Raw genomic sequence first — 27,151 nt, 5'->3', positions numbered from 1 at the left:
TCACCAAGACCACCAAGACACTTTCATTATCCTATATATATGTTCCTTTATAACATGTCTCTTCCTCCACTGCCTCGTTCAATTTTAAATCTCGATGAAGTTTACTTTCTTCATTTCAGCCGATCAACACACGCAAACGGCATGCTCGTTCATACTCACACATACACTGAACGTATACCAACACAGCCATAAATAAAAAACAAACAAGGAGTCAGAATACATGCACGCAATCGTCAACAGAACGAGTTAGAAAAGAATGGGAAAAAGAATAAGGAGCATATAGACAGTTACGGAGTGAAAACGGAAGAAAAGAATGACTAAAGTAAAGCGTGTGGGATAATTATTCCAGAAGAAGAGGATGGCCAGCACACGAGGAGCATAGCGAAGCGGCCGCAGCCTTGACGGTGGCCGGCGTGTCCTGCAACCCACGGCGGTGTGGTCAGCGGACTGTGGCGCCAGGCAACGGCGGCTCCCCCAGCCACCACCAATAAACAAAAGTGTACAGGAAAGCGCGCAGCAGGCTGGTTATTGATTATAGGAAACAACTTCTATATAAATGTTCTTGCCGGTATGAGTGTTGCTCTCACTTCATTAACGGAAGTTATTGCAAATATTTGTCGAGCAATGTCTGTGGGGTGGTGGTGGTGGATGTGTGGGGGGGTGTGGGGGTGAATTGTATAGCTCAAAAAATAAAAACAAAATATGTGTGTGTGTGTGTGTGTGTGTGTGTGTGTGTGTGTGTGTGTGTGTGTGTGTGTGTGTGTGTGTGTGTGTGTGTGTGTGTGTGTGTGTGTGTGTGTGTGTGTGTGTGAGTGAGTGTGTAATGTGTGTGTAATGTGTAATAATAATAATGTAATAATATGTACACACACATAATAATAATAATAATAATAATAATAATAATAATAATAATAATAATATAATAAATAATAATATTAAAATAAAAAATAATATAAATATAATAATAAATATAATTTATTTTAGGGAGGAGGAGAAGAGAGCTGAAAATATATATATTATATAGGGAGATCATAAACTACAAATTCTTATACCACTTGCGTGGCGGGAGGGAGTTGTTTGTGTGATGTGTGTGGGACATTGAGGGAGGGAGGAGGGCTACCGAGAGTTAAGTTGTCGTGGGAGGGTGTTGGGTGCGTGGCAGAAGGGTGGTGAGCTGCAGGGCGGGGAGGGCCTTCTGGTAGGTAGTGTGTGTGTGTGTGTGTGTGTGTGTGTGTGTGTGTGTGTGTGTGTGTCCCAACAGCAGCCTCTTGAAGGTCACGACGCTGTGGGCCGAGCCGCACGCACTGTCCTAGTAGCAATGTGGCCGCTGAGTGGTGCGGCGTCTCCTTCAAATGAGGACGTAGCCAACTGCAAGACGGTCTGACCTCTCGTACAAACGTGAGGAGTAGGGCAACAACAACATCTTCAGGCAACAACAATAAAGTCTCCCGCGGCGTGGGCTGCAGGATGCTGTGACGGAGCAGTTTTGGGCAACAAGGGAATTTCCTGAAACACTTGACGCAGGTTTCTTGATGTGTATGGGCGTTGATGCAAACAGCCGAACACACTGCTGCGCTGCCGTGGAAGGTATTAATACCTCCCACACCTGTTGGATTTGCTGCTCATCCACTGACTCATCGACTGTATAACGTGGCGCCAGTTTGATGACCGAAACACTCACAAAAAATAATTACATATAGCTACACTTTGTATCGTAATCCCTGCTAACTTTTCTTTTCATTTGTTCATTTGTTTTATATCTTTTGTTTTCCATTTACTCTTTAATTTACATCTTCCCTGTCCCATTACTTTATATCTCACTTTCCTTGACTTGATCAAGAGGAGGGTCGCCTGGCAGCCTGCTCACAACAGCCCTACCCAGACACTTTATGGGAAGACCAGTACATGTTTTCACAGCCCCCGCCAAGCAACACACGCTACAGCAGTCCTTGGTATTCAGATTTCTCTCTCGTACAACATATTAAGAAATCAACCCATGGTGTGTGTGTGTGTGTGTGTGTGTGTGTGTGTGTGTGTGTGTGTGTGTGTGTGTGTGTGTGTGTGTGTGTGTGTGTGTGTGTGTGTGTGTGTGTGTGTGTGTGTGAGAGAGAGAGAGAGAGAGAGAGAGAGAGAGAGAGAGAGAGAGAGAGAGAGAGCGTCATTTTTTCTCTATTCATCAATCAGTTAACGGGGGCATCCGCAAGGTACGCATAAACCTTGTCCGCCCTTCGACGCAACAACGAGGAGTTCTTCCGAAAAAGTCTCTACCCAGGGCTCTTTTCCATACCAAGTACTTCACAGCAGGTTGGATCCAATAACTTGCTAAGATAGTTGCGCGATTTCTGGGCGCCCCCTCGGCCTCCTTCGCTCAGGACTGTCTCCCATAGAAATATCGCAATGAAAAGAGCCAACTTCTGGATAGTGTTTTCTACAAATTTAGGAGTTCAAATTAGCTCATCTTTTCTACGTATGCAATTTTACACAATGGTAACAATAATTCGTACCATTTGCAACCATTTCGAGACGATTGATATACTTTCAATATTAATCATGTCAACTTTTCATTGTCTGTATCTGACAGTATCTCCTCCGCGCCTGTCAGTAAACTTGCCTCACTATCGATCTGCTCTCTTCATCAGCCTATTCTGTGAACACATCTATAATACATAAATATATCTATGTGACTGCTCTCTCTCTCTCTCTCTCTCTCTCTCTCTCACGCCATGTTATGTTTATTTCACTCATCTTTCTTCCTTTTCATCATCCTTTCGTACCGTATAACGACTCTCCTTACTACCCACAACCCCACCCTCTATATCTATCTATCTATCCACTTATCCACACCTTCTGTCTCCCTTGAGCTGTTGCAATACTCGGGGCTGCACTCTCAAGGCCACAGTCCTCCCATTACCCTCGGACACGTCACCAGCAGACGTCTTGTGGCTTGGTTTTAGTGGCTTTGCTTTCTCGACCCCGTGCGACCTACATCCCTGACACACGAGCCTGCACGCGGTAATATAGGGAAGCCACACTGCAGGAAAGACTCGTTCTAGGCAACAGAGACCAGAGACATAACCCGAGCGCTTTGGATATTGTGAAAGGATGGGGTATGTAAGAACGTCGTATGAGTGCTATTAATGCTTGTCAATGCTTTCACCCCAAAAGAATGTTACGGCATGTGTTGTTAAGCGATACTAACTTATTATAACACTAAAGAAAAATATCCGATATTCCAAGAGCACGACTTGCAACAATCCTGAACATAAACATTACAGGGGAAGGTAATAAACAGATGAGTCGTGGGCTCCGTCAAGTCTCAACGCTCCAGAGGCTAAAGAAAATATAATAATAAATTTTTACATGCCAAATCAGTAGTGGTGTGAATCAGAGTGTACAGGATAAATATTTAGGCCAGGGGGAAAGCGAGGGAAACTGATGGATCCAACACAGCAAAAAAGGACAACACGCACAGCTTAACCCGGTAGCAGCGACGGGCCAAATTTGTGGCTTCACCGTGTACCAGCGACGGGCCAAATTTGTGGCTTCACCGTGTACCAGCGACGGGCCAAATTTGTGGCTTCACCGTGTACCAGCGACGGGCCAAATTTGTGGCTTCACCGTGTACCAGCGACGGGCCAAATTTGTGGCTTCACCGTGTACCAGCGACGGGCCAAATTTGTGGCTTCACCGTGTACCAGCGATGGGCCAAATTTGTGGCTTCACCGTGTACCAGCGACGGGCCAAATTTGTGGCTTTACCGTGTACCAGCGACGGGCCAAATTTGTGGCTTCACCGTGTACCAGCGACGGGCCAAATTTGTGGCTTCACCGTGTACCAGCGACGGGCCAAATTTGTGGCTTTACCGTGTACCAGCGACGGGCCAAATTTGTGGCTTCACCGTGTACCAGCGACGGGCCAAATTTTTGTCATGATATAAACTCCCCAACATAGATGATGCATAACCTGATCACAAATGCGTTGATATAGATTATGAAATGGTGAGTGTGAGTGAAGTTTTTTTTTCATGAATTCGCTTAGAGGGGCCTTTATTAAAAAACATGATCCCCGCAGTTACCGGGTTAATGATGCAAGACACTGCAAAGCGCCTTCACCCTACAGCCAAACGGAGTAAAAAAAATATGTAAATGATCAAGAAAACGAATGTATCATGACTTTTTAACCTCCTAAAAAATAACAAGAGTCAATTACCTGAAGCAACGGCTCAAACGTAATAGTGACAACACCCTACAGTGCCTACCAAACAATCACACAGAGGAAGCACATGAAAAGCATAGAAGTCACATATATTCTACGCAAGTAATAAAAAAATATAAAAAACTAGGAACAGTATAAATATAGGTTAAAAAAATCGTCAGAAATGCCATATGGAGAGAAGTCGTCAGCCGTGTTATAAAGAAGACCTCGACCAACAACATAACTTGATTCAATTAGGTGACAAGGACGTGGAGGGTGTCAGGCGCGGGGCCTGTTTTTGTGTAGGTCGCCAGTCACACCCAGCGACCCGGCTCTCCTCGCCCCTTCTTCTCGTCCCCTTTGCATTCACACCCTTGATTATTCGTCGCACACTACTCCCTTACCCCCTCCCCCCTATTTCCCTCCCGAGGCCCAGAGCCCTACCATAGGACAGTCTCCCCAATCAGTGTGGTCAGCTGGGGCATGAAGGCATCCTACCCATACAAGGGACGCTTATCCTGGCAAGAGGAGGAGCGTGGCCCATACCTATGTTGCAGTAGCGGGCGGGGTTTATTAGGGACTCTGGCGGTCTTCTGATTGGCTCGGTCTCCTTTTCCGACCTCTGGCCGACCTGGAGTTGCCGACTGTGTTTGATCATTATCCCTGGTGCTTTCGTCTGTTTTGGCTTCTATGGACATAATGGCTATCGCCCTATAAACTTGACAGTCCATTATACTAGAGTTAACCACTGCAGGATGTCAACCAATGTCTCCTTTTTGCAATATCCTTTCTGACGTCGAACCACCAGGACACCACGGCCCCGCCTACATCCTCGCCCCTCCTACCTCGTCCACTGTGATCAAAACTGGAAACCTTATAAAAAAATAGAAATACGACCTCTTCAGCGTCATTCCCGAGTATAAATACAAGCAAGCTGACCAGGGAAGGCAGAGTCGCTGCACTCCTCCTCCTGACCAGTTGTATCGTTCCCTGCTCCTCGTCGGCTGTTCAGGTACGTGATGGCCTGCTCTTGAGTCATGTTTTAACAACCAAGATACAAATTGAGGTTCATGACTTCAGTTCCGACCCTCAAGATCTCTCAACAAACAGAAGATGCGCTGAGTGCAGTTACGCTCTAAGTGGTAGAAAATGCAGTGGTTTGAAACTAGATTTTGTTTACGAAACACACGCGAAAGGATCTCATAATAATGACTGGCGATCAAATAAAACGTTATTTTAGTTAACAGAAGCCGAGGGCCTATGACTTTAACGCAAACCTAAGTAGTGAGCAGAGTTAGCGGAGGGACAGTCCCAGAGGGGTTCCTGTGAGGCAGTGCGCTGTGTCTCTTAGGTGTTATTTAATCAGAACAGCGAGCTTTTATATACTAATATTACAGAACATGTCAATAATCATCCATATATATAACACATTAATAGATGAAATAACGATAAATATATGAATCAGTCATTCATCCAGCGAGACGGTGGCGCGGCTCCGCCCAGCTCAGGGTCACGATGCAGCCAGGTGCCGGCCCGCCGAGCGGTGACCCTCCAGCACGTGAGTGCACTGCTCTGCTCTGGCAAACAGCAACATACCCTTCAATATAACCATTGCCCGCCCACGAGGGTTGAGCTGAGTAAAAAATAGTCAGACGTGGCAGCCGTTTGGTCCCCTTGGCCGGAACACACGCCTCGACGCCTGCCCGACCTTAATAGGGGCGGCGGGGCGAAAAATGTCCCTCCCATCGCTGTATAAAATCTGAACCTGACCCGCCCGCTTGGCCGCACTTTACAGCATTGCGACACATGTCAGGCTTCGCTGCCACACCGACCAGCCGTCAACACAGCTTAGTGTAGCTGGTGGCATTGATAGGAGAGCCCTGCGTTCAGTTGGTGGCATATCCACTGTAAAATCTTCTTTAGTTAAGTCTAATTTTTCCTTAGACTTGTTTATTATCCTCAATATTTAATTAAAGTCAGTGAAGTTGCAAGTATCGAAGAGGCTTACGTTTTTTTTAAATTAATATTTTCTTTTTCTAGAATAACTTATCATTATGCTAAATGTGTGTGTGTGTGTGTGTGTGTGTGAGAGAGAGAGAGAGAGAGAGAGAGAGAGAGAGAGAGAGAGAGAGAGAGAGAGAGAGAGAGAGAGAGAGAGAGAGAGAGAGAGAGAGAGAGAGAGAGAGAGAGAGAGAGAGAGAGAGAGAGAGAGAGAGAGAGAGAGATAATCATGTTTTCAGTTCCTTTAGTAAGGACTGATATTTCTCTAACAGACACTAACTCAATATATTTTCCATTTATCACTTCTTCTCTTGTCTCGTATATTCTTTTTAATCACTTGCTTGCTTTTTTTTTTTTGTGAGGCATCTTTTCCACATCTTCTGCTCCCTCCACCATTTCCTTCCTGGCCACCCCACCTGTTGCCTCATTGGCGTCTCGTATACCTGTCCTAACCTTCCCTGCCTTTCCCTTAATTTACGTGATCCTCCAGAGAGTACCTTTTACCTGACCAGCCACCGCAATTATCTCGTTCTCACATGTATCCCTCCAACGGTTATCCTATATTTTGTTTTCATCTATCGTTTCCGTAACCATTTGCCTTCTCTTTTTCTCTCTCCCTTCAACCCCTTCCCTCTTACCCTCTCCTCTTCCCAGCTTCTCTTCTCCGGCGTCTAGCATCCCCCCTCTCTCCTCCCCACCTTCATCTCCATCACGTGTATCACATAACATCTTGCTTGACCACTCTCCCTCTCCGTCACTCTCCCTCTCGTTTGCCACTCTCCCTCCTCCGCTTCTCTTGCTCTCGGTCACAACCCCCCCTCTTCTCCACTCGCTTCCACCTGTATCTCCACCTCCAGTCACCTTCACCCTCTCCACCGCCTTCCATGTCGCCATTCACCGTATCCATCCAGGTAGTTATCAACACATTTGGTCGAAGGCAGAAGAAAGTCAATGACATAAAAAAATAATAGTAATATGAAGGATGGAGATAAAGGAAAACCCAGACAGTTACAGAAATTTGCAACAAACGTACTGATTCAGACAGTATATTATATTATTTTTTGGTTAGTAAGCTTTTTTCGTGTGCGTTCTGTTTAGGAGGTTTGGCCACCTGACTTTAATCCTTAGTCCCATTTTATACTTCAGAAAAACTTGAGAATAAAAATAATTGATCTGTTTATGCGAGAGAACACAAAGAATTCGACGGCAAGCAAATTTAGAAGGACAAACTAAGCAACATCTGAATATTAATATTGTGAACCTAAACTGTTTAAAGAGATCAAATAAGCTGTTGAAATTAACCGAGGCAAACTATACTCCTGCCTTTACTAAAATTAGATTCCCCTTGATGTCTAGTCACCGGAATAGAAGCGCTAAAGTGCTATCACACAAAAGGTGGATGGGAACCGCAACACATAACCAGGTGGAAGGAAAGGAGAGGATGTGGACAAGGGTACAAGGGAAGGGTACGCGTTACATCTGGAACCCGGCCAGACATCCCCTTACCCCACACTCCCTACCACTCCTCCTTCTCCCTCTCTCTCCCTTTCGCTTGCTTCTCCCTCTTTCCCTCTTCCTCTCTCCTCCTCCACCCGCTCTCTGACCCTTCGTCCTTTCCCCCTCTCCACTTCCATTCCTGTCCTCTGGCTCATTCTTCCCAAAGTTTATTATTCTCTCTCTCTCTCTCTCTCTCTCTCTCTCTCTCTCTCTCTCTCTCTCTCTCTCTCTCTCTCTCTCTCTCTCTCTCTCTCTCTCTTCAGTCCTTCCACCACCCCTTTGTCGAATGGTTCCTCTTGCTTTACCCAAACTTGTCGCCCATCTGGTTGTCTCTCTTAAATTACTATGATTTTGATTTTTTCTTACTTTCTGCTTTCGTCCACCACCTTCTTCATCTCTCTATCTATCCTACTTGACCTCTGTATGACGACCAAAGATATAAAAATACATGTATAGATAGATAGACAGGTAGATAGATGGATAATAGGTAATGAGAGAGAGAGAGAGAGAGAGAGAGAGAGAGAGAGAGAGAGAGAGAGAGAGAGAGAGAGAGAGAGAGAGAGAGAGAGAGAGAGAGAGAGAGAGAGAGAGTGTGTGTGTGTGTGTGTGTGTGTGTGTGTGTGTGTGTGTGTGTGTGTGTGTGTGTGTGTCAAACCTTCCCCACCAAGGCCCTTTTTACCAGTGGTTCATATGCTTACAATTGCAGTCAAAGTTGTGGTTAACTTAAGTGCCTTGCATGTCTTCCCTATGTAGTTTAAGAGAAGTAAATATTGGTTTGGAACCCAAAGGAATATGTTCGCGTCTCTCGGCTCATCTGGGCGATAAAGTCCTCTCAGGTCGGCCCACAACCCACAAGGCACGGAGAAATTGCACAGGGGAGCGGCGCGTGATTGGACTTTATTCCCAAATGAGTTGGCGAGACGCGGGGGTTCCAATCACCGCTGCTCTAACCTGTGGAATTTCTCTTTGTTGCAGGATGTGGCGCTTGACGGGGACGCTGCTGCTGGCCGCTTTGGCATCAGCTTCACCCCAGCAGTTCAATTACCCTGAACCTGATCATGGTTACCTTCCCCCGGTCCCTACTGAGACGATATGTAAAGTTGAGCCTATTATATCTGTGGTAGTTACAACCAGAGTTCTGACCTCTGTCACTGTCCAGACTATCAACGAAATAGACACACGCTACCGCACAACCACCCTTGTAAGCCGGGAGGTCGTCCCCACCACGCTGTACCGGACTAGTGTACAGACACGAGTCCAATATCAGACCAGTGTGGTCCAACGGACCACTGTCCGTTATGTGGACCGAGTGGCGACACAGACCGTGCCCAGCCCTCCCCTCCAGGAGACCGTTTACATCACCACGACCCGTGTCGTGCCTCAAGTCAGCTACGTCACGCGAACTCAAGTAGAGACACAGGTTGTGCCTGTGGAAGTCACTCGCACACAAGTTCAAACAATAACTCGGCCTGTTACGAACTACGAGACGGAAATTGAACGAGCTACCCGAGTTATTACCGCACCTGGCCCGACAACAATTCGCACCCGCGTGCAGACACTGGTCCAGACTTCCGTGGTCCGCCAACAGCAGCCCGATAACACCCGCTACGTCACCTCCACCAGCGTGCGACAGGTAGTCCAGACCAGTGTGGTCACGGCCCAGGATGATGTCCGCACCAGCGTGGTCCAGCGCCAGCAGGTCATCCCCTACACCTCCGTCAACACACGCTACGAAAACGCTTACACCACTCGCGAGCAGGTCGTCACCCGCACCAGCATCGTTGTCCAGACGCAGGTCCGCACACAGGTTGTTCCCCAAGAGGTGGTGCGGACCCAGGTGGTGCCCACCACCATCTACACCACCATCTACAGGACCCAGGTGCAGCCCTTCACCCAGGTGCAGACAGTGGTCCGGACCCAGTATGTCACTCCCGCCCCCGTCTACCAGACTGAAGAGGTGACACGCACCTCGGTGGTGCGAGTCCCTGGCGATGACCGCGTTGTCACCCAGCAGGTGGTACAGACTCAACAGCGGCAGCAAGTCGTGTACCAGACAGTCAACCAGCCCCGGCAGGTCACCGTCACCACGACCGTCTGCGGCTACAACTACGAAGAGCCTGCTATCCCATTCAACTTGAGAATAAATACATTCTAAATATCCGACATTCCTTGGTCGTTTCAATGAGCTTTCTATTAAAACCGGGCAAAATGTTATCTACTGGCATCACGTTGGTAATATTAAAAAATGCAAAATCAGTTGCCGATTTCAAATCGTCAGGTGTGCTGATCAAAGGCTTAACAGTACAACTTCCTTGTGTTGTCTTGATTCCATCACTTTTAATATGTATTTATAAAAATAGCAAATATACATTATGACTATTCATGCCTGATATTTTCCTTAAAAACAAAACACTAACCGACTGTCGCTTAAAAGCCACGTAAGTATTTTAGTTGTTTCACCTGAGATCAGTGACATAATAATGCTGAGCTTAGTTCACTAACCTTCCTTTCTCACACACAGGATGAAGCCTCTGCTGCTCGTTCTCCTGGTGGGCTGTGCTTGCGCCGCCAACATCGAAAGACCTCGTCGGCAGCTTTTTGGCAACGAAATTGACTTGGAATCTTCCCTATCATCATATTTACCACCTAAAGAAGAGAAAGGCAGTGAGAACTGTGTGCCGGAAGTGAGCTCCACAAGTTCAGTCGTTTACTCCACTCAGGTGGTTCCATCTACTGTCTATAGTACCGACTTGCGGTACATCACCCGAACTGAGTATACGACACAACAAGTCTACACTACCATCTACTCAGAGGTGCTTAGTACACAAGTCGTTAACTCTATTGTATATGAGACTGTGACAAGGACCCGCACACAGGAGAACACTCGCACGCAGGTGGTCACCCTTCCGCCTCAGGTCATCTACGTCACTCGCACACAAGAGGCTGTCCGCACCCAGGTCCAGTACGAGACCAGGTACTCCACGCGCATCCAGCAGGTGCCCACCACCGTCACCAGGAACGTGGTGTCCACCCAGGTGGTGACCCAGCAGGTGGTCAGCACCGTCTACAGGACACAGTACGTCACCAGGACCCAACAGCTCCCGGGACAGACACGCACCATCGACAGCACCCAGTACAGCACCGTATACTCCACCGCGGTCATCCCCGGCCAGGATGTCGTGCGCACCACCACCGTCTACAGGACCAACACCGTCACCCAAACCATCACCCAGCCGGGACAGACCCAAGTCATCACCTCCACCCAGGTGGTGCCCGTCACCACCACCATCTACTCGGAGGTGGTGCGCACCAACACCCAGACCCAGTACGTCACCCGCACGTCGGTGCAGCAGCAGGTGTCCACCGTCTATCGCACGCAGCAGGTGCCTCAGTACAACACCAGGACGGTCACAGTGCCCCAGCAGGTGGTCAGCACCCAGGTGTCGACGCGGGTGGTGCCCACGACCATCTACTCGCAGCAGGTTATTCAAACCACTGAATATCTGCCGACCCGGACACAGTACGTGACTGTCTCCCGCACCGCCGTTATCACCCAGAAGCAGCCCGACAGGACAAGCACCCAGTACGTCACCAACATCGTCTATAACACCAATTACGTAACTTCCACCCTATACAATGAAGTGGTCAATACTGTAACTGCCACTAAAACCGTTACGGGACCTTGTTACACATACGATGATCCAACCAGACCCTTCAATGCTTTGGGAAAGTGAAAAAAGAATGATCAGAGGACTTTAGACACAGCCATAAAGCCAACAATAATAACAAAACTCAACGCCACAGAAAAATTGTTAGGCCAAAAAAGCCTTCCTGTATGGTCTTGATTCTATAGTGAGGTAAAACATACTTCCATTTTACAATATTCATATGTATTTAATTAAACGTATACAAAAGATTCTAGTTGTGATTTACGAAAAAAAAAATCCAATATACTTTACTTGACGAAGAAAATAAAATGCAACCCTTATTCAAAAGCTGATTGTGTAGCATTCCGCCTGAAGAAGTAATGGAGAAGTTCGTCCCTAAGAGTATATGACCTGTTCATTTGCTCCAGCACATGAACACACACACACACACACACACCACGAAATACGTGGCAGTAGTATGGGCCCAAAATAAATAAAAACAAAAAAATATCGAGAAAAAACAAAGGGTGAGAGAGAGAGAGAGAGAGAGAGAGAGAGAGAGAGAATTGAAGTGGTTAGAACAATTAATGACAAAAAAATATATAAAAATGAACTGCCTTATTGGGATAGGAGACCGACAAGGGGACATGGAAAGAAAGTGTGAAAGGAATGATGCTTGGAGGACACAAAGAAATAGAGTTTTCGTATAGACGCATGGAGCCTGGAACAGACTGGGCAAAGATATCGTCCTGTCTAGAAACCTGACTCTAAAGACACATTTAAACGGTTGAGCCTTGGCGACGCAACACCAGAAGAGCAGCTCATTTCTTCCTGTACACCACAAGAGAGTATGTGTAACTAGGGAAATACGCAAACACACACGCACGCACACACACACGCGCACACAGACGGACGCGGACACACACACCAGAAGGACCGGGGTTCGATTCCCCGACCGGGTGAAGATAAGTTGGGTTTATCTTATTTCACGTGTAGCCCCTGTTCACCTAGCAGTGACCAGGTACGCGACGTAAGGCGAGGAGTTGTGACCTCGTTGTCGCGGTGTGTTGTGTGTGAGTGGTTTCAGTCCTACCCAAAGATGGGTCTCGAGAGTGACCCGCAGCAGACCAAGGGGTGAATTACACACACACACACACACACACACACACACACACACACACACACACACAAAGAGTAATAGTAGTAGCATTATCATTATATTATAATCTGTAGTAGTAGTAGTAGTAGTAGTAGTAGTAGTAGTAGGGGGAGGAGAAGGAGTAGTCGAAGTAGTAGCAGTAGTATCAATAGTAGTAGCAATAGTAGTAGTTGCAGTAGTAGTAGTAGTAGTAGTAGTAGTAGTAGTAGTAGTAGGGGGAGGAGAAGGAGTAGTCGAAGTAGTAGCAGTAGTATCAATAGTAGTAGCAATAGTAGTAGTAGTTGCAGTAGCAGTAGTAGTAGTAGTAGTAGTAGTAGTAGTAGTAGTAGTAGTAGTAGTAGTAGGTTATAGCAATAGTAGCAACAGAAGAACAGGAGCGTCAGCAGGAGCAGCAGTAGTCCTTATCGTCAAACAGAAGCTCATATGTAAGTAGAAACAAACAAGTGTGACAAAAGCAACATGAAAAAATAAATAAATAAATAAAACCACCAGTAAAAAACATCAACAACAACAACCGTAGCGCCAGTAGCAACGTCGACATGGAGAGTCCGGCCGCGGCAAATACAGCAACAACTTGTTACTCCACCACCATTACCGACACTACTGCAACGATGAGGAGCATGGTAATAAGTCTATGGGCCGTATCACTAAACATTTCGTCGCACAAGTTCACATATTTGACAAGGCTTTCGTAGGAGTTGTGGGCATTTCCAGGAGTAGTTTTATGACCCTGGTGGTAGTGTGACCCTTCTTCTGTACCGTGAACCTAAAGAAACACTCATTAGAACCCAATTGACCCCCTCTTTGACCTTTAGAAATACTGAATCACGAGTTCCAAGCATTAGACTATAAAAAAAATAACAATAAAGGAAAGTGTTACCGAAAATATAATACAAGTCAAGAGTTATATAAAACGAAAAATCATACTGTAATTAGACATCTTCAGAATAACAGAGATTACATAAAAAAAGACAAAATATGAGAGATAGAAAACGAAAGTATGTCGCAAGTCACACGCGCGCACTCACCAAAAAATCGTCTCTTCGCCTCGCCTTGATGGACATCTCTTGTCTGTTTGGTCACTGGCAGCCAGCGGAGGGAACAGAATGACATGGAAGGGGAGGGTTGTCGCGGGGTAGGGGAGAATGCGGGAGGGAAGAGTCGAGAACAGGGGGTAAGTGAAGGCAAAGTAGGGTTATTACGGTTGAGGATTGAAGGGGGACTGAAGGGAAGGGAAGGTATAGGAAGGGGAGTGAGTATACGAAGGAAGAAGACGAGTTGTTACCCTTCAAAGCCGCGGCAAGTGCAAGCAAATGTGTTCAGTTCAAGTAAGCCCTCAATTTCAACTTCTCCCCTCCTCTTTTTCTTCTATTTTTCCGTATCTTTAATCATTTTCTATCATCCCTTCGCTTTTAGAAATTTGCCTTTCATTTTTCTTCTTTATTCTCTTTTATCACTCTAGCTCTTTGTCTGTCTGTCTGTCTGTCTGTCGGTCTGTCTGTCGGTCGGTCTGTCTGCCTATCTGTCTATCTCATCCATAATGTAATATCGCGTTTCCCATTCTCGCTATTTCCTATTCTCCCTAATGTAACTCCCTGCCTCACTGCTTCTCTCTTTCGCCACGGCCTTTCCCCACTGTTTCTATACTCCATACAGTATGTCCTTTTTACCTCCTCATGCCTCGATATGACGCAGGTATGTATCTTTAATCATTCGTAGTATGTATAATTTCATCTTTTCTTTGTTTTCTTCACAATTCACTCTTCTAATTCTTTTTTTTTTTATTTCTACAGCTGCTACTTTTCCTCTCCACTCTTCTTCCTGCATCGATGACCTCACCTCTGATCACCGTAACTCACGCCACACCTCACCCCCTACAACACCCCCCACACCCCCTTCCCCGATGGCTGGGCTACGTTATAAAGCGTGATATCGAGGACACGGGTTGCACTGAAGCTGTGACATCTCCTGCGTACACTTCACCCTCCTGCCTCTACTCTAGTCTTAAGGTACGGGTCGAGGAGTGGCGGTGGCGAAGGTGTAACACGTGAGCAGCAGGTGACAGCGTAAGGCAGGTATACTTTGATGTTTGCTAGTGATGCCGCCGCTTTTTGAATGAAGGAAAAGAAGGCGTGTCATTCGTGAATTTGAACGACGGATGAAAGTGATTTGTGGATTTCAGTGGATTTATGCAAACTGGAACGCCTGCATGGAAGTAATAGCAAGAAAAAGATAAAGACGCGAAATGTTTAGAGTTGTGTTGTAGGTTGTTGTTGTTGATGTGTGTGTGTGTGTGTGTGTGTGTGTGTGTGTGTGTGTGTGTGTGTGTGTGTGTGTGTGTGTGTGTGTGTGTGTGTGTGTGTGTGTGTGTGTGTGTGTGTGTGTGTGTGTATTAGGCTCTATAATTAGGAAATAATGCTGCTTACAGCTCATTTATGAATAACGTTCATGAGCACCTTAATGTGATATCTTTATCTCAGCATGACGAAGTTACGTGAATGAAGCGAAATATAATGGGAAAGGGAGTGCTATCAAGGAAGGCTCCACTCATCAGTGCAAAATAATTCGCGTCTCTCGGCTCATCTGGGCGATAAAGTCCTCACAGGTCGGCCCACAACCCACAAGGCACGGAGAAATTGCACAGGGGAGCGGCGCGTGATTGGACTTTATTCCCAAATGAGTTGGCGAGACGCGGGGGTTCCAATCACCGCTGCTTTAACCTGTGGAATTTCTCTTTGTTGCAGGATGTGGCGCTTGGCGGCGACGCTGCTACTGGTCAGCTTGGCCTCTGCATGGCCAAGGGCCAGTTACTTCAAACCAAATCGTCCCTTCAACAACCAATGTCCCCCCATCACTTCGGTGGTGCAAAGCAAGACGGTCGAGACTTCGGTTCAAGTCACGACCATCACGGCCGGCAGCACTCAGGTCGTCACCACCACAATATTTAGGGAGACAATAGTGCCCACGACACAGTTTCAGACGGTCACCACAACCCTGGTGCAGGTGACGACCAGTGTTGTGCAGAGCACCACGACTGTTTTCCGTAACGTGTTGGTGACACAGACCGTGCAGGGCCCCGGCACGCAACAGACACGCTTCGTCACCAGCACGCGTGTCGTGCCGCAGGTCAGCTTCATTACGCAGACGCAAATCAGCACACAGGTGGTGCCAGTGGAGGTAATTCTCACTCAGATCCAGACTGTCACACAGCCCTTCACCAACGTTTTCACTCGGACACAACTCGAAACCCGTGTCTTTACGGTCACCGGACCTGACGTGGTACAGACACGCGTCCAGACGGTGCTGCAGACGTCCCTCGTGCGGGTGGACCAGCCTGGCGACACCCGCTTCGTCACGTCGACGGTTGTGCAGCAGCAAGTGCAGACCACCGTGGTGCGGGGCCAGGATGTCCTCACAACCACTCTGGTACAGAGTCAGCAGACCATCCCGTTCACGACCTTCACCACTGTTGTGCAAACTGCAATTGTCACTCAAGAAGTGGTTGTTACCAATACCAACATTGTCACGCAGACACAGATTCAAACGCAGTTCGTGACCCAGGAGCAGGTTCAGACTCAGGTGGTGCCCACTACCATTTTTAGCACCATAATACAAACTCAGTTCCAGTCGTTCACTCAGGTTCAAACTGTAACTCAGACACAGTTTGTTACGTTGGGAGGCAGCGTCGTAACTCAAGAAGTGACGCGCACCTCTATCGTTCAGGTGGCAGGTCAAGACAACGTCATCACCAGGGAATTCCTGAGCACACAGACACAGCAGCAGACCGTGCTTGCAACCGTAACACGACCTCAAAAGGTGTTGGTGACGACGATAATCGCTGGGCCATGTGGACCTGGCGTCAACGAGGGATATTTCTAAACAAAGCATTTCAATTTTCATTGTAGTTTGATTTAAGGTAATTAACCTAAAAATACGCAGATATTAATGACATCATATATGTAAATAGGGTGTGCATTAATTAAAAAATGTCATATACACGGCCTGTTGTGTGCTTGCTCCCTGATGTGATGCCTCGACAGCAACCAGTCAAGGTGAGTCTTGAAGCCATTTGTAGTCTTATGATATTGATTTTTCATTATAGGAAGTGGTAACAGTGTCATTCCTTTCTTTTCTGCCAAGGATGAGAGTCTCCCTGCTGGTGGTGCTGCTGCTGAGCAGTACCCTGGGGGACGCTGACAGGTCGCCTCGACACTTCTTTGGGGCAAGGGTCAGATTACAACCTTCCCCAAACTACCTGCCGCCCAAGAAGCCCGTCCTCTGCCGCCCCTCGATAGTGTTCACCACCAGGGTCGTCACCTCCACCGTCATCGTCCCCTCCACCACACGGGTCGACACTGTTCAGACCACCACCCAGACAAGGGTTCTCACGCAGCAAGTATTTACCACCATCTTCTCTCAGGTGGTACAGACACAGGTGGTGCCCACAGTAGTCTTCCAAACCGTCACAATCACACAGTCCCAGGGAGTAACGAGCACAGTAATAGTAACTGCTGCCGGTCAGGTGAACACCGTCACGCTGACACAAGAGGTGGTCCAGACACAGCTACAGTTCCAGACACAGACGGTGACACAAGTGCAACAAGTGGCTACAACCACAACCAGAACCATCGTTTCCACCACTGTGGTGTCTCAGCAGGTGACCAGCACCGTTTTCGTAACCCAGACCGTCAGCAGCACGGTTCAGGTGCCGGGCCAGACGCGCACCGTGGACAGCACAGTGTTCAGCACAGTGTTTTCCACAGTTGTCATTCAGGGGACGAGTGTGGTGCTGACCCAGACCGTCACCAGCACCAACGTTATCACTCAAACCATCACACAACCTGGACAGACCAACGTCGTCACCTCCACCGTCGTGTTTCCTGTCACCACCACGATCTTCTCGCAGGTGGTGCAGACCCAGACCCAGACCCAGATCGTGACACGCACACAAGTACAGCAGCAGATCAGCACTGTGTTCAGCACGCAACAGGTGACCCAGTTCATCACCAGGACAGTGACGGTGCCCCAGCAGATATTCAGCACCCAGGTATCAACACAGGTGGTGCCCACGACACTCTTCACGCAGCAGGTGGTGTCCGCGGTGGTCACCGTGACTGGCCCGCCTCAGCTGAGCACGGTGTTCCGCACGGAGGTGGTCACCCAGACTCTGCCGGGACAAACACGCACCGTCTTCACCACCAGGATCACCGTCAACACAAACTTCGTCACATCAACGGTGGAGCAAACGAAGTTCTTCACCTTCTTCAAAACCCTAACAAAGCATGCCCACTGCAACACCGGCTATGGTTTCACCAGTGGAGGGGGCTACAATTTCGGTCGCTGATCCTCCCTCACCTCACGCCACTCACCGAACACGTGCAGCCAACGCCACTCCCATATGTGTGTATATAAGAGTATTTATTCCCTCACTCAGCCTCGCCTTCATAGCGGTGGGCGTTGGTCTTATTCAAGTTAGTTTAAGTTTTCTGCCTATACTGATGATAATTGATTATATTGTGTTTTCTTTTCATTACCCATATAGGATAATACTAATTTTTGTTGATAGAAATACACAAACATACAAAGAAGCAAACTCACATAGAAACATGCAAACAAACAAACACACACACACACACACACACACACACACACACACACACACACACACACACACACACACACACACACAGCAATAAACACAAATACAGATTAAACTCAAGACAGTGATTACAATAAAATCCCCACAAATACAGGTAAGTACAATATTGGGAGGGGGGGTGGGCTGAAGAGAGAGAGAGAGTGAGAGAGAGAGAGAGAGAGAGAGAGAGAGAGAGAGAGAGAGAGAGAGAGAGAGAGAGAGAGAGAGAGAGAGAGAGAGAGAGAGAGAGAGAGAGAGAGAGAGAGTAAACGTGCACAACAAACTCAACAAACAAAGCAAGAACAGCAACAGACCGCAAGAAAATCCAGAAGCATCATCAACGTCATCTTGACATCGTCATCATCGCCACGATCATTTTCAACATCATCAATTTGTGCGAACCTAAAGCAAACAATAACATTCCTTTAGGCAACAAGCAATAACAGGAACATCATAAACTGTTAGAAAAACAACATAAACAGCAACAACAACTACTACTACTACTACTATTACTGCTACTACTACTACTACATACTACTACTACTACAACTACTACCATTACCATTACTACTACTTTAATTACTGTCACTACTTCTTTCATTACTGTCACTACTACTACTACTACTACTACTACTACTACTACTACTACTACTACTACTACTACCACTACTACTACTACTACTACTACTACCATTACCATTACTTCCATTACTGTCACTACTTCTTCCATTATTGTTTCTACTAAGACTACTACTACTACTACTACTACTACTACTACTACTACTACTTATATTTTCACTTATTAATCATTAGAAGACCCAGGTTAAAGTGTAACGAAAAAAACTACGAAGGAACAATTACAAATATTATACCTGCATTCTTCACCTGGCGTATGAAAAAAAAAACATATATCATTGATCTCCTCAGTAAAAATCTAGTAACTGCAGATTCAATTGATATATTTTTCAGTTAGATTTGACGAGATACACGAATCCCGCCTTTCCGCGAGTTCTCAATATTGCATCATCAAATTCAATACGTTTTCTGTTCCCAGTATGAGGAGAGAAGACATCACTCACGTCCAATACCAAAGATTCATTCTGTACATAGGAGGAGTCTCGCCTGGGCAATGTGACAACAGAAAAGGAGGTTATGATGGGAGGCCCGCTAATGAAGGCCCCCCAAACATTACAGTCAACACGATTCTGCCTTATTCAGCGCGTAAATTACTTGCTTAAAAAAATAGGCTTAGGTTCTTGTTAGTCATTATCATCACTCTCTCTCCCTCTCCCTCTCTCTCTCTCTCTCTCTCTCTCTCTCGTCTTGCTCTCTTCGCTCGTTCATTTATCACTCTTTCCTATACTTTTCGCAATGTCATTCCTGTTTCTCACATCACATCACGATTTCCTTGCCTCATCTTCCTTCCTGTATTCCTTTCTTACTTAATGCTATCTCTCTCTCTCTCTCTCTCTCTCTCCTTGTCTAATCTTTTCCTTTCTAATTTAAATCCATCACATTTTTGTTACTTAAGTTTTCTCACCTTCAAGCACACCCATGCACATTCGTATCCTCCTGAGACACACTGAATTAGGACCTTACCTGGAAAGAAAGAAAAACAAAGGTAATTAAGAGTGGCTATTTACATATATGATAGTTTTATGATTATTTGCTAAAGTGTGCATGTGTGTATGAGAGAGAGAGAGAGAGAGAGAGAGAGAGAGAGAGAGAGAGAGAGAGAGAGAGAGAGAGAGAGAGAGAGAGAGAGAGAGAGAGAGAGAGAGAGAGAGAGAGAGAGAGAAACTAGTTGAAGAAGAATAAGATAAAGAGATGGTGAAATATCTATGTCTCCGTTGCGCCGGTCGGGATGAAGAAAGACATCACTGGACGATATAAGATTGATACAAACTACCAAGGGACGCCACAAGACCGTTAAGGGGGCGGCATCCCTTTCTACGGCAGCCTCCCTGACGTAAAGGAAGTCGTGACGTCACCCGCGCTGAGTCAGGGGACGTATGGATGAACGAACGGAGGAGGGGGCGGCGGTGGAAGCGGTGATGACATAATGTGAATTGAGACACTGAATCCCCTCTGATGGATCCGTAGATTGATGCTGGTGTGTGTGTGTGTGTGTGTGTGTGTGTGTGTGTGGAGAGAGAGAGAGAGAGAGAGAGAGAGAGAGAGAGAGAGAGAGAGAGAGAGAGAGAGAGAGAGAGAGAGAGAGAGAGAGAGAGAGAGAGAGAGAGAGAGAGAGAGAGACAGACAGACAGACAGACACATAGACACAGACACATACACAGACATATAGACAGACACAGACACATACACAGACATATAGACAGACAGATAGACAGACAAACACAGACAGAGAGAATGAACATCTGATTGCTTCCGAAGAAAAAAAAATATATTCTTGTTACCACGTGAAACAAAAATGAAAATCACACACACACAAAAAATAACTGAAAGCAACGCGGAAATAATCAGTCAAAAATGGTAATACACTTCAAAAAAAAATGAGAAACGATGCACTTGTAACGAGGAAATGATTAAAGGTGAGAAAACCTGAAGAGATGAGTGACAGGTGCGTGGGAAACGATGTGCATGAGAGAGAGAGAGAGAGAGAGAGAGAGAGAGAGAGAGAGAGAGAGAGAGAGAGAGAGAGAGAGAGAGAGAGAGAGAGAGAGAGAGAGAGAGAGAGAGAGAGAGAGAGAGAGAGAGAGAGAGAGAGAGAGAGAGAGAGAGAGAGAGAGAGAGAGAGAGAGAGAGAGAGAGAGAGAGAGAGAGAGAGAGAGAGAGAGAGAGAGAGAGAGAGAGAGAGAGAGGAGGGGGGGGGGATGGAAGAAGGGTTACGACAAGAGATAGGAAGAGGGGACGACTGTGAATTCTAGACATGAAAGTTAAATGAGGAAAATGAACTGTAAAAAAAGTACAGGAGAACGAGAAGGCCGAAGAATAGATGGAAGAGAGGGTGGTAGAGGTGGAGGACGAGGAGAAAGAGAAGAAGGAGGAGGAGGTAGAGGAAGAGAAGGACGCGGAAGAGGAGGAGGAGGAGGAGAAGGGGGAGGATCAGGAGCAGGGACAGGAGGAGGAGCAGTAGGAGGAGGAGAAAAAAGGAGAGGAGGAGGAGGATATATAGCATACAATAATAGTAGGGGTAGCAACAGACGTGACAACAACAGCAGCAGCAGCAGTAGTAGTAGTAGTAGTAGTAGGAGGAGGAGGAGGAATCAAAGGAGGCGGAGGAAGAGGAGGAGGAGCAAATGCGTATGTGTGCGTATGTGTGTGTGTGTGTGTCTGTGTGTGTGTGTGTGTGTGTGTGTGTGTGTGTGTGTCGGCAGGAAATGGGGCTACGTGTAATTCTTGCGCTGCTCATCGGGGTGAAGGTAACGTAGCGGGCTCCTTCCTGCGCGGAGATCGATAAGACACTCAATTTGGGCTATTTTGAGTAGAAATGAGAAAGGAAATGAGAATCCAGGGAAGAGAAATGTATTACTTTTTTCCTGCCATTATACTATTTCCGACTCGTCCGACATTACCTGATTTTGATCCTCCCTTTCCTCCTTCCCTTTTTCTTTTACGTGTAGACCTATAGCGCCGGTAGGCTTTTCTTGAGGGGCCTAGATGGTAGTGTTTATAGTGGCGCCATCTTCTCTTCCCTATTATTTATACGCTCCTTTATTTACATTTCATTATTCTAAGCCTCTAGTTATATCTTTTTTTCCTATCCCTTGTGACACCATCCTGATTCATGGGTTCGCCTCACAGGGGTCTATAATCTTTCTCAAATATTTCAGTCTATCCCACTATTTGGCCATCCTTCCTTGTCAACCTTAAATCCACTTTCTCTTCTTCCCGTACTCCCTCTTTTCCGCTCTCCTATCCTCAGCCCCGCTAGTCGATAATCTACTTCAGTGTTGCAGAAACGAGGTAAAGTGTTTAACCCGTTAGCAGCGAGGGTCTAGATTCTGAATGTTCCCTCTAAGCGAGTTCATTTTGAAAATCATCACCTACGCAAATCATTATATAACATTATACAACGCACTCGTCATCAGTTTTTGCAGCCTCCAAAAATATTTACTTCTAATAAAGTACTATATTAATTACTTAACGCAAAACACCATCAATTTCATAAGCCATGGGGCGGAGAGTCAAAAGAACATAATAGGAAATAGGACATACACAGCGAGAACTATCCTAAACAAAGTTCTAAAAAATGATCAGAATTAGAAGGAAAAACTTATCAGACAAAAATGTTTACACTCCATTAATATCACAGACTGGGAATGTGTTTACGTTAACGCATAATGGGGATGTTTCTTGCCTGTGATTAAATCTACTCAGGTTTTATGTGTGTGAGTGTGTGTGTGTGTGTGTGTGTGTGTGTGTGTGTGTGTGTGTGTGTGTGTGTGTGTATGAGGGCGTGTGAGTGTGAATTTGTGCAGCAGAGTGTAAGGTGACGATGTACAGGTTACTGAGTACAGCGCAAGCACACAATAGTTACCTACATATAGAGACAGTGGATAGTTCTGAAGGAGAGGCAATAACGACAATATACAAAAATATAAACATCTAATTTTCACTCTTTTCCTGAACTCTGCTTCCTGTCACTAACTCACGCCCTCACCTCATGGACTTTTTGTTCACTAAAACGCCTTTGGTGAGGAGTTTATACACATCATTTTCTTCTCTATCAGCCGCTTCGTAGACGTGTTTGTAAAGCGAAAAAAGATTACTAATACAATAGAATAAAGATGATCAGAATTCCCAAGTGCTTGACATACACCAAAAGAGCAAACGAGACCACGTGAGAGTAACATATTTCTTTCTACATCAGTTACTGTCAACCTCACGAACACACACACACACACACACACACACACACACACACACACATCGTCACCTTACACTCTGCTGCACAAATTCACACTCACACGCCCTCATACACACACACACACACACACACACACACACACACACACACACACGGTCTTACATCACATGTGTGCACTTTCTGTCTGCGTGGCCACGGGTTGTCAATGCACCCCTTAATTACACACAGCAGCGCCGCCGTGGCCTCAGCCGGACTAACATTAGCATAGAATTTTGCCTATTTGCAGGTCATAATAATGGAACTCAACCTGAACATGTTATACGACCTATTTTACAACACTGAAGCCTATGACATAACACTAAGCCCTATAACGTAGGAATCATGGACGACGATTATTTTTTATTGATTGAGGTGGTTGAAGGAATTAGGCGTCGTAATACCTTGGAAAACCACCTGATTCGGCCAAACCTCAAGGAAAACAAGAACAAAAAAATCCTAGAGTGAGCAGAAAAACGGTAAAGAGATAAACACTAAGACCTTTAACGTATGAATCATTGACGCCGATTATTCATTGAGGTGGTTGAATGAATTAGGCGTCGTAATACCTTGGAGAACTACCTGATTCGGCCAAACCACAAGGAAAACAAGAACAAAAAAATCCTAAAGTGAGGAGAAAAAACGGTAGAGAGATAAGCAGCAAAAGCAGACCATCGTTGCCCTGACCTTCATCATCTTCCGTTCAAACTAACCACCGTAACATAACCATCACCATACAGACGATGCAACTCAAGCTCAAACACTAGTACGGCGTCTTGTTCTCCTTCTCGGTCTGTAGGCGCCCTGTGAAATGAGCCGCGCAACAATGAGGTAGGAGTTTAACCTTTCCCTCCAAAGCCCGGTCTCCTGCAACCATATCGGCTCACCACATAAGAAAAAAAAACTAGCCTTTCTAATCGCCTCCGTATAAGAGAATTCAGGTCCACCCAGGAAAGGCTCGCATCTGTAGGTTTGTGGGTGAGCATGTGGCTTGTTAAGAGTTAATGAGGAAGGAGTAGCTGTTGAGAAATGGAAAATAATTGTTGTAGTAGTAGTAGTAGTAGAAGTGGCAGTAGTGGTAGTTGTAGTAGTAGTAGTAGTAGTAGTAGTAGTAGTAGGTCACCTGTATACAGTATGAATGAGGAACTATGCCTCAGGACACACTGCAGCAGGAAGAGGAAGACGCTACTGATGGCGACTACTTCCTTGTTTGCAGATGGAGCGTCAAAAGTCGTCTGAAAAGCACGACTCGACACTCGTCAAGCGAATCATAAACAGTCATCGCGGCGCTAAAAAATGCTTACAAAGAAAACAGTAATTTCCTGGTACGAATGGCGCGTATGGAAATTGTGTAGGAAAGTAAACATAAACACACCTGAAAACACACACACACACACACACACACACACACACACACACACACACACACACAAAGGCACTCCAATCACATAACTTTGGGAACATCGGTCTTTTACATAAAAAAAAAAAAAAAACGGAGAAAGGGAAAGGAAGAAATAATAAAAGAGAAAACGTACACAGAACAGCACGTTAGGAAGACCCACAACCTGACCCACTGCACGACGAGGTCAAAGAACCAAACACCCTCTCGACCGTCTGACCCCTTGGATGACCCTTCTGCTTTTTCTCTCCAGCGTCGTTCCTTTCATTCTCTCCCTCCTTCTCCCCCCTCCTCCTCCTCTTTGGACTTAAGGAAGATGCGCTATGGTTCATCCTTCCTTCAGGCACCTCGATTTTGCACCATCATCTCGGCAAACAGCTTTTATAGTTAAAGGAAGAAAATATGATAAACAGGACTCATTGTTACGCTACGAGGCTGAAGACAAAGTGCGAGAGATGTGGCCTTGTCTATGAAGTCTCTGAAAGGTAAGGCGCAAGGTGTGACTGGAGCGGCGTCCTTCATAAGCGACTGAAATCATAGAGAAAGGCAGTCGATGAACGCTTTATATTCCTCGACATCATCAGCGTAAGGAGGAGTAAGAAATCGCGTAAAAAACAATGAGTGAAGAGGAAAACACGTCTGAAGGTAGGAATGCGAGAAAAAGGCTTAAAAATCGGCAGAAAACGAAAGGTATAATTACGTTTTAGAAATATTTCAAAACTAATGTGTAGGGGGGAAAGCATTCACTAGACGGCAAATGGCATTGAAGAGAGGGGATAAAATTGTGTTCAGGTGTTTGTGATTACGTTTGTGCTGCGTGGCGACGTGTCTTGTCTCCTGATGAACGTTCATAGACTTACGCATTTGAGGAACAGGATTGTGCGTCAAGAACGTTTACCTTCGAAAAATTACCCTAATAAAAAATCATACTTATCATTATCATTTTTATTTATTGCTATATTATTATTATTATTATTATCATTATTATTACTATTATTATCATTATTCTTGTTATTTCTATGGGAATTACTATCAATATGAAAATACACACAAAAAAACATAAGTACAGTAAAGATGAAGAATAATAAGAACAGCAAAACAACGGACAAACCAAGCAATAAAAACGACAACAACAATAACAATGAAAAAAAAGAGAGAGAGAGAGAGAGAGAGAGAGAGAGAGAGAGAGAGAGAGAGAGAGAGAGAGAGAGAGAGAGAGAGAGAGAGAGAGAGAGAGAGAGAGAGAGAGAGAGAGAGAGAGAGAGAGAGAGAGAGAGAGAGAGAGAGAGAGAGAGAGAGAGAGAGAGAGAGAGAGAGAGAGAGAGAGAGAGAGAGAGAGAGAGAGAGAGAGGAAGATAAAGCAACGAACGCATAAAAGGAACAATGTAGCAGCAGGAGGGACGATAAAATACCAACACCGGGGGGGGCAGCAAACCTCCACCCTTTCGCAAACTCCCCAACCCAACTGACAGCCCTTCACCAAGACCGGGAAACTAATGACACGTGGCATCAATAAAAAGTCAGCCGCTAGACCTTGACACGTCCACATCAGTCCAGCCCAGACCTCCTGACCCGATGGTGGCGACAGTCCGAGACACTTCACCTGGACCCCATCACCACTATCACCATCACCACTATCACCATCACCACCCCCACCTTCTTTTCTTACCCCCGCCGCCATCACCTCCACCACCATCACCATCACTTCAATTGTTACTACCATCTCTATCACCATCACCACCCACACCACCGTCTCCTTCACCGCCACAAGCTCAGCCTCCTTCCCTACCGTCCCTTTTCCCTTCACTTTTACCTGCCCAGACTTATAGGAGACACAAAAAAAATTGAAACAGCAAAAAACATACCTATCGGCAGCTATTAAGAAAGCCGGTTCCCCAAGATGGCATTTAGAGAGGGAGGTTACGGGTGTGTGTGTGTGTGTGTGTGTGTGTGTGTGTGTGTGTGTGTGTGTGAAGGAGTCCTTGTCCACCTGTCATAGGCCTACCCGGGCTAATAAAGTGAGAGGAGAAAGTGACAAAAAAATATGAAGAGGGAGAGTGAGGAAAAAATGTATATAAAGAAAGAGGAGTCCCATTAGGTCATTAGTGGGTATCGAAAATGAGCAAATCAAGTTCCCCATTAGAAAAAGATTCACTTAATGGGATCAGAAGTTTATTTTTCTTTTCTTTTTACGATTACCACAAACCACAAGATAAAGAAAAGAACTGTATATATGCATTTTCTCTTCTGTCGTAAAACCATTTGCTACACTGAATTTATTATAACTGCATAGAGAAGAGGCTAACGGGGATTTAGTGGACAGTTAGAAGAGGAGACGGTATCCAGAACTTAAAGGCCGTTGGTCCAGAAGTTGCATAATAAAGGTTTGGGCTAGCGAGGGTTTTTTTCAGGTGTCTACGGGGGAAGGCATGGGGTAATTATGTCAAGAAAGTGCAAGGTAATGCACTCTGGGTCTGTATGTGAGAGGAAGGCTTTCTGCACGGTATTGAAAAGCGAGACACGTACGATTGGACGAATCATAATGAATCTAGACAGGTTTCTTTCAACGCCGTTATTTTGCCTCTCTCTCACTCTCTCTCCTCGCTCGTACACACACACACACACACACACACACACACGAAAAAAAAATAGGACCATGAAACCAGTCTAATAGTCCTGGGGAGAGATTCTACACCAGTCACGTCATCTCCTCAACCAATCAATCATCTCAACCAATCAACTTCCAATC

The 27,151-nt window shown here is 45.9% G+C and overlaps 2 protein-coding genes across 6 annotated transcripts in view; both read left to right on the top strand.

The window, feature by feature from the left end:
- The first annotated feature begins 5,074 nt into the window (after positions 1-5,074).
- LOC127009246 (mucin-12-like) overlaps positions 5,075-27,151 on the top strand; it is a 75,918-nt gene continuing 53,841 nt past the window's right edge. Inside the window, exons 1-2 of one of the 4 annotated variants that reach the window (XM_050882121.1) lie at positions 5,075-5,206; positions 10,214-10,991. In XM_050882121.1, coding sequence (XP_050738078.1) covers positions 10,215-10,991 — 777 coding nt within the window. In that variant the 5' untranslated portion in view covers positions 5,075-5,206; position 10,214. Of the gene's footprint in view, positions 5,207-8,667; positions 9,590-10,213; positions 10,992-27,151 lie in introns of all 4 variants that reach the window. The other 3 variants (XM_050882122.1, XM_050882124.1, XM_050882125.1) reach the window with 3 other exon arrangements.
- On the top strand, positions 14,373-17,993 carry LOC127009248 (uncharacterized). 2 transcript variants are annotated; one of them, XM_050882130.1, is made up of 2 exons: positions 14,373-14,507; positions 15,243-16,616. In XM_050882130.1, the coding sequence occupies exon 2, from the start codon at positions 15,244-15,246 to the stop codon at positions 16,375-16,377; it is 1,134 nt and encodes a 377-aa protein (XP_050738087.1). In that variant the 5' UTR covers positions 14,373-14,507; position 15,243; the 3' UTR covers positions 16,378-16,616. The 2 variants fall into 2 exon arrangements, with proteins under 2 accessions (XP_050738087.1, XP_050738086.1); XM_050882129.1 differs by lacking the exon at positions 15,243-16,616 and adding an exon at positions 16,639-17,993 and having other exon boundaries at positions 14,399-14,507.

This window comes from Eriocheir sinensis, chromosome 40 (assembly GCF_024679095.1).
Source record: "Eriocheir sinensis breed Jianghai 21 chromosome 40, ASM2467909v1, whole genome shotgun sequence".
NCBI classification, from domain to species: domain Eukaryota; kingdom Metazoa; phylum Arthropoda; class Malacostraca; order Decapoda; family Varunidae; genus Eriocheir; species Eriocheir sinensis.
Note: the sequence above shows the minus strand (reverse complement) of the source record. Positions and strands in the feature narration are given on the sequence as shown.

Coding starts and splice junctions, on each gene's coding strand:
- LOC127009248 (XM_050882129.1), top strand. CDS start 16,640: ATGAGAGTCTCCCTGCTGGTGGTGCTGCTGCTGAGCAGTACCCTGGGG.